Genomic DNA, 6,818 nt, shown 5'->3' on the forward strand with positions numbered 1-6,818 from the left:
CCATCCATCCATCCCTCCATCCATCCATCCATCCCTCCCTCCCTCCATCCATCCCTCCCTCCATCCCTCCCTCCATCCATCCCTCCCTCCATCCATCCCTCCCTCTCTCCAACCATCCATTCATCCATCCGTCCGTCCGTCCGTCCGTCCGTCCGTCCGTCCGTCCATCCATCCTTAGTGAAAGTTGAGTTTGGTTAGTGATGACTTTATTATGTCTCGTAGGCCTTGTCATTTGATAACACCATAGAAACAGTTAAACAAATCGTCCGCCAAGTCGTAACCAGTAAAGACAAGAGCACAGCAACCCAAAGCGGACTTGAGGTGCACATTCTTCAGTTCTTCTACCACTACATGCAAAAATCATCCCACAACCAGCTCGTCAATGCACGACCTGCTTTGATTTCGTTGATGAAGGAAGGTTTACAACTTAATCAGCCTCAGGCTTTGTTTCTTTTGTTGGTCATACTCCAGTCTTATGTACAGCGGTTATCGCTACAGGAAGACAAGAAGGCGAAGAAAGAGTTACAAGTAAGTAAGGAGAGTGTAGAATAAAGCCTTAAACAGTATTTAAAAAAAGAGCACACGCGTTTTGGCGCGAAAATTCCCGCCAAATACTCAGGTAGCCCAATGAAATAAGAAAAATCCTCAGTATCACAGGAATGTCAAGAGAGTGAAATATTATCATTATTATTATCATTAGGACATTACCCAGCGTTTAATCGAAGCATGTAACACTGTGGCCGGCTCGTCTCTTGAGAACGCGGCATGGTTCCGACGAAACGTCGCTGTCATTCCACAAATCGATACCACATCGGAACCAGTCGACCAATTCACCGAATCCGAAGTATCCGATTCTGAGCCCGCATTGGAGCCGTTGCCCTTATCCAGCAGTCTGAGTAGTACAAGCAGTCATTATAGTACACAGGCTCTTACCGTGATGTCTGAGGTCTTGGCTCCGTTACTTGATATGGTGTTTGGTAGTGAGGAAAAAGATCGCGTGACAAGTCTTTTGACGACTGTTATGTATAATGTCACGCCATACCTCAAACACCACAGGTACAAATGTTCATACACAGTATGTTATTACTTACCTAGTATTAAGTAGCAGTGTCGCGCAAGCACTGGCAGATCACTATACACTGCGTTATGTAATATATACAATATGAGCGGGAGATCTGTATGAGGATTGAAAAACAGCGAGCAGCAAGCGAGCTGTTTTAAACCTCATACAGATCTCACGCGAATATTATTCTTGATTTGCAATCAATCCCAAGAGAGCACAATAACAAAAGCGATGTCCGCCATGTTGAATATATAACAAAAGAATTCATTGAAAAATCTTTTGTCAAATTCTTCCAACATGGCGGCTATGACGTCTCTTGCAAACGAAGAATATATTACTTTAAAAATGTCTAGATTAATGCTTCTTTTTTAGATTAAAAATTTTAACATTAAATGTAATTTGGCCGAGATATTTCAAGGTCAACCTTATGCAAATCAGGACGAATTCTGTACCAGATGAAAAAAATTACAGAGGGGAGGGAGAGAAAAAAAAGATGGTTAAGCTAAAAAAAAAATAATAATTTTCTCATGGAGTTTTTTTTTCTTCTCAGTCCATCGAATGTTCCAAATTTCCGTGCCTGCTGTGCAGTGGTGGCATCTCTCAGCGGTTACCAGTACATGCGCCGCGCATGGAAAAAGGACGTCATGGAGCAAGTCATGGACCCGATTTTCTTCCAGATGGATATCTCGTGCATCGGAAGTTGGCGAACGATTATCGACAACTTGATGACGCAAGACACTACGTCATTCAAGGATCTGATGGCTCGTGTAGCTGGGTTTAGTCAGAGCGCGTCTATTAATATCTTCGCCAACAGAGAACAGGTTTGTATACAGGTTTTGCACCATCACGTGCCGGCGCCCATAATACAGCTTGGGCTGCCTGTGGTTAGATGACAGAACAATGAAATCCCTTTGCTTTCGGGAATAGGCCCTTTGCGGTTAACGGTCACGAGTCTGTACTGGAGAGCAAAATTTTTTTAAAATTTTAATTGGCAAATCTTTTTAGCTACTTGTAATGAACTGAATGAAACGATGTGTAACCAGTGTGTCACGAAATGCAGTTTTATTACGATCTCTCGAAACAGGTTGTAGAAAGTTTCCTTGCTCACCAGTATATTTCACCCATGGGAATCAAGATGTTCATTCATTTGCTCTCAGTGAATTAATCAGCACGTGATTACTGAGCTGCAAAGGGCCTTTCTCATGTAAAATATTGTATTGTTTCTGCCATCTAACATGGCTGCCGTCACGTGATGGTGCAAAGCCTTTATTACTTGGTTATTTTCTGTGAAAAGTTCTATGAAAATTGGGGACGATCAATTTATTGTTTTCAGTTAAATATGGCTTATTTTTGACAGCTTTACGTTCGCGCTTTTTTCCCTTAAGGAAGGTGAACTTCCACACATTCTAAAGGCTAAACAAAAATGGTGATATCCATTTGTTTTGATTTGCTTATTTTACTTCTAGTATGTTGTACTTTCATCCTGCAAAATCTTTAAAAATCTGACTATAAGGTCTTTTGCCCATGAACGTTTGTCATAGTCAAGGTATTGTCCATTTTAACGCAAGATTACTCTGACATTCAAGGCCATCAAAATAGAGTCTTGATTCTTATTTTGCTCATATATTTTCTAACTTGGATTCTTTTAGGAAATGGAACAACGAGCTCACCTTCTGAAGAAATTAGCCTTCGTAATTTTTTGTTCTGAGGTCGACCAATATCAGAACTCCCTGCCTGAAATACAGGAACGGCTTGCAGAATGTCTGAGACTACCTCTGGTAAATAATTGAATGAAGTTAAGGAGAAAAATTTGATGTGTATTGATAGCCAGCTATTTCTGTGCGTTTGCCTTCCGCTGGCTGGCAATAGCGCAGGCTCGAGCCAGCTGATATGAAAGAGTGACTCAAAAATGACGTCACTGCAAATGACTGAGGTGTCATAAAACCTGCGAAAGTTGGTCAACGAGAATATATAGCTCATAAATCATTGTGTCATTGTTATCAAGCGCGTATTAGCAGCGTTACTTTCTTTCATTTTGGTGAGTGACAACTCAGTTTTGCAAATTTTCGCGACTGTGATTGGCTAACATTTTTCTCCAATCAGCTGGCTGGGAACGAAAATGGGGTACGACCTTCTTTTATTCACCATGCCTTATGACCAAGATAATTATTTTACCCAAGCTAGACCAGAATGCACCTTGTTTGACTTTAACTGAGATAGCAATGCATTGTGGTCTAGCTTGGGTACAAGCACGATTTCTTTTGTTCATCGTGCTATATATAGTGCTGTTTGTACCCAAGCTAGACCAGAATGCACCTTGTTTGACTTTGACTGAGATAGCAGTGCATTGTGGTCTAGCTTGGGTACAAACACGTTTTTTTTTGTTCATCGTGCTATATATGGTGATGATTGTACCCAAGCTAGACCAGAATGCACTTTCAACGCAGCGGTGTTGTACGAATTCGAAAATGGTCTATTCATGTTTGATTTTTGGCCCTAGGCCCCAGTCCTTCACGAACAAGTCTTCCTAGCCATCAGAGTACTTCTTCTGCGCATGTCACCACAACATCTGACGTCACTCTGGCCAGTCATAATCTCAGAATTAGTCCATGTGCTACTTCAACTCGAGAGTGACCTATCCTCTGACGACAAGCCCCATAACCAACGACTGCTGATTTCAGAGGCACTCTTAGGAGCTAATGGCTATGTGAATTGCAGCCAAGAAAAATGGCTTAACCTTTACTTAGCTGCTTGTAAACTGCTTGATCTGACGCTGTCGTTACCGAGCGAGAAGCTGCCACAGTTTCAGATGTACAGGTGGGCGTTTGAAGGCGGGGAGTCGAACTACAGCGCTGCTATGGTAACCAGAAGGTAAGAACAACTTCCTAGTATTTTGTAAAGTGTCTCAATAGGTGCAAATGGCATACGAAATGATTTGAAATACGTTTTGTTGCAGCCTTTGGGCAATTATTCTATAAATTCCGAATTGTAATCAACAAAATTGAGCAACTTAATTGGGACTCTACAGAGTACAATTTGGGATTTAATTGTACTCCTCTTGTCCAATCAGAATTGAGTAATTTTGTTGAGTGCATATTATATTTATTTCTAATTTAAATCGTTTTTTTCCCCCAGCAATAAAAGCAGCGAGAATAAAACCGAGAGAATAACACTATTCAAGCCCCACATCTCACGAATCTGGAAGCTCTTGAAAAAGCGATACAGACGTCCTGAAGATATCTCAGAACCCCCTCGAGTACCAGGACGACCTTTGCTCACGATGTACCAGATAAAATCGTTGGACCAGCTTCTACCGTTTCTGAAATGTCTGTCGAAACCCAAGCCCTCTGATAGGCTTGATTTTGAAGATTCCAAGTCCAAAAAAGGATCGCAAGGGGTTGGTCTATTTGAGCGTATAGTAGAGAGAGATTTCCTGGAATCGCTTATTGCGGACTAATATAATGATGGGGAATTATAACTATTATGATAATTCCTTATAATTGATAATTATTTATTCATTGATAATTATTAGTAATTAACGATGATAATCAATTATTATCAATACTTGTTAATAATTATTAATGATAATAGTACATATCAAACAATCAGTGTCGTTTTCGCGGGCTTCCTGTGGTAAACAGCCTATCAAACAACGGTCACCCTGTGTCTCTTCTCCAGTCTTTTCTTGGACAAAAGAAAAATGGCCGACGTAGAAATGTGTTTTCACTCGAATTTCTGTAAGTTTGGATACAATTTACCACGAAAAAATTGTCTTTTTGCGATACAAACATACCTCAAACTCCAAAAATATTTTAAGTTGTTTCCATATATGAACATAGAAAATGGTTGAGCCGAAACGACACCCGTTTTATAGAGCAATTTCTTGATATGACTGAGGTAAATATCGCTATAATCACTGAGCCTGAGGTGAATAAGTTTTAGTATAATTTTAGACTTGAATATCAGGGTGAAGTCGAAATTCATATAAAAAAGCGTTTTAGTATTACTTCCGATCTGGAAAACTTTGGTAAACTGGAAAACTTTTTTCTCAGCCAATCACAGCTCGAGAAACTCTATATTCAAGTCTAAAGTTATACTGATAATTAACGATAATAATTATGAATTATCATTACTTATTGATAATAATAATAATTATTATTATTAGGAATTATAATTATGAATTTGTAGGAATAATGTTATACTTTATAGATCGAAAATTTGGTAAATAATTTTTCAATTTAAACGGAATCTGAAGATTATTCTATTAGACATTTAGGGATTCCTATTTCATCAAAACAATATGTCGTTTAACAATTGAAAGAAAAGAAAGCAAGAATAAAGTTAGGAAACTGGTCATCGATGAAACTTTGACTCAAAAATGTCCTTAGAAAATTCTCGTGAGGGACTTTGTAAAAAAGCGAAACGACTTCAAGTCGACTAGTAGAAATAAAGATGTTAAAATTGTATCACGATAGTAAACACGAGTTGCTGCATTTTAGACAGGTTGCTGCAAATAAGAAACGAGTTGCTACAAATAAGAAACGATTTGCTGCATGTTAGACGAGTTGCTGCATGTTAGACGAGATGCTGCATGTTAGACGAGTTGCTGCATGTTAGACGAGTTGCTGCATGTTAAACGAAATGCTGCATGTTAGACGAGTTGCTGCATGTTAGACGAGTTGCTGCATGTTAGACGAGTTGCTGCATGTTAGACAAGTTGCTGCATGTTAAACGAGTTACTGCATGTTAGACAAGTTGCTACAAATAAGAAACGATTTGCTGCATGTTAGACGAGTTGCTGCATGTTAGACGAGTTGCTGCATGTTAGACGAGTTGCTGCATGTTAGACGAGTTGCTGCATGTTAGACGAGTTGCTGCATGTTAAACGAGTTGCTGCATGTTAGACGAGTTGCTGCATGTTACACGAGTTGCTTCATGTTAGACGAGTTGCTGCATGTTAGACGAGTTGCTGTATGTTAAACGAGTTGCTGCATGTTAAACGAAATGCTGCATGTTAGACGAGTTGCTGCATGTTAGACGAGTTGCTGCATGTTAGACGAGTTGCTGCATGTTAGACAAGTTGCTGCATGTTAAACGAGTTACTGCATGTTAGACAAGTTGCTACAAATAAGAAACGATTTGCTGCATGTTAGACGAGTTGCTGCATGTTAGACGAGTTGCTGCACGTTAGACGAGTTGCTGCATGTTAGACGAGTTGCTGCATGTTAGACGAGTTGCTGCATGTTAAACGAGTTGCTGCATGTTAGACGAGTTGCTGCATGTTAGACGAGTTGCTGCATGTTAGACGAGTTGCTGCATGTTAGACGAGTTGCTGCATGTTAAACGAGTTGCTGCATGTTAGACGAGTTGCTGCATGTTAGACGAGTTGCTGCATGTTAAACGAGTTGCTGCATGTTAGACGAGTTGCTGCATGTTAGACGAGTTGCTGCATGTTAGACGAGTTGCTGCATGTTAGACGAGTTGCTGCATGTTAGACGAGTTGCTGCATGTTAAACGAGTTGCTGCATGTTAGACGAGTTGCTGCATGTTAGACGAGTTGCTGCATGTTAGACGAGTTGCTGCATGTTAGACGAGTTGCTGCATGTTAAACGAGTTGCTGCATGTTAGACGAGTTGCTGCATGTTAGACGAGTTGCTGCATGTTAAACGAGTTGCTGCATGTTAGACGAGTTGCTGCATGTTAGACGAGTTGCTGCATGTTAGACGAGTTGCTGCATGTTAGACGAGTTGCTGCA

The 6,818-nt window shown here is 40.2% G+C and overlaps 1 protein-coding gene across 1 annotated transcript in view; it reads left to right on the forward strand.

Annotated features, from left to right (window-relative positions):
• Nucleotides 1–5,529, forward strand: part of LOC116301712 (protein DOP1A) — a 28,392-nt gene extending 22,863 nt beyond the window's left edge. Inside the window, exons 18-23 of the mRNA XM_089037836.1 lie at nucleotides 223–528; nucleotides 701–1,056; nucleotides 1,614–1,884; nucleotides 2,713–2,841; nucleotides 3,564–3,934; nucleotides 4,199–5,529. Of these exons, the coding sequence (XP_088893962.1) occupies nucleotides 223–528; nucleotides 701–1,056; nucleotides 1,614–1,884; nucleotides 2,713–2,841; nucleotides 3,564–3,934; nucleotides 4,199–4,520 (1,755 nt within the window). The 3' untranslated portion in view covers nucleotides 4,521–5,529. The remainder of the gene's footprint in view (nucleotides 1–222; nucleotides 529–700; nucleotides 1,057–1,613; nucleotides 1,885–2,712; nucleotides 2,842–3,563; nucleotides 3,935–4,198) is intronic.
• The last annotated feature ends 1,289 nt before the right edge of the window (nucleotides 5,530–6,818 follow it).

This window comes from Actinia tenebrosa, unplaced genomic scaffold (genome assembly GCF_029948245.1).
Source record: "Actinia tenebrosa isolate PJP-AT-01 unplaced genomic scaffold, QUT_ActTen_1.0 PGA_scaffold5__44_contigs__length_20552954, whole genome shotgun sequence".
Classification (NCBI taxonomy): Eukaryota; Metazoa; Cnidaria; class Anthozoa; order Actiniaria; family Actiniidae; genus Actinia; species Actinia tenebrosa.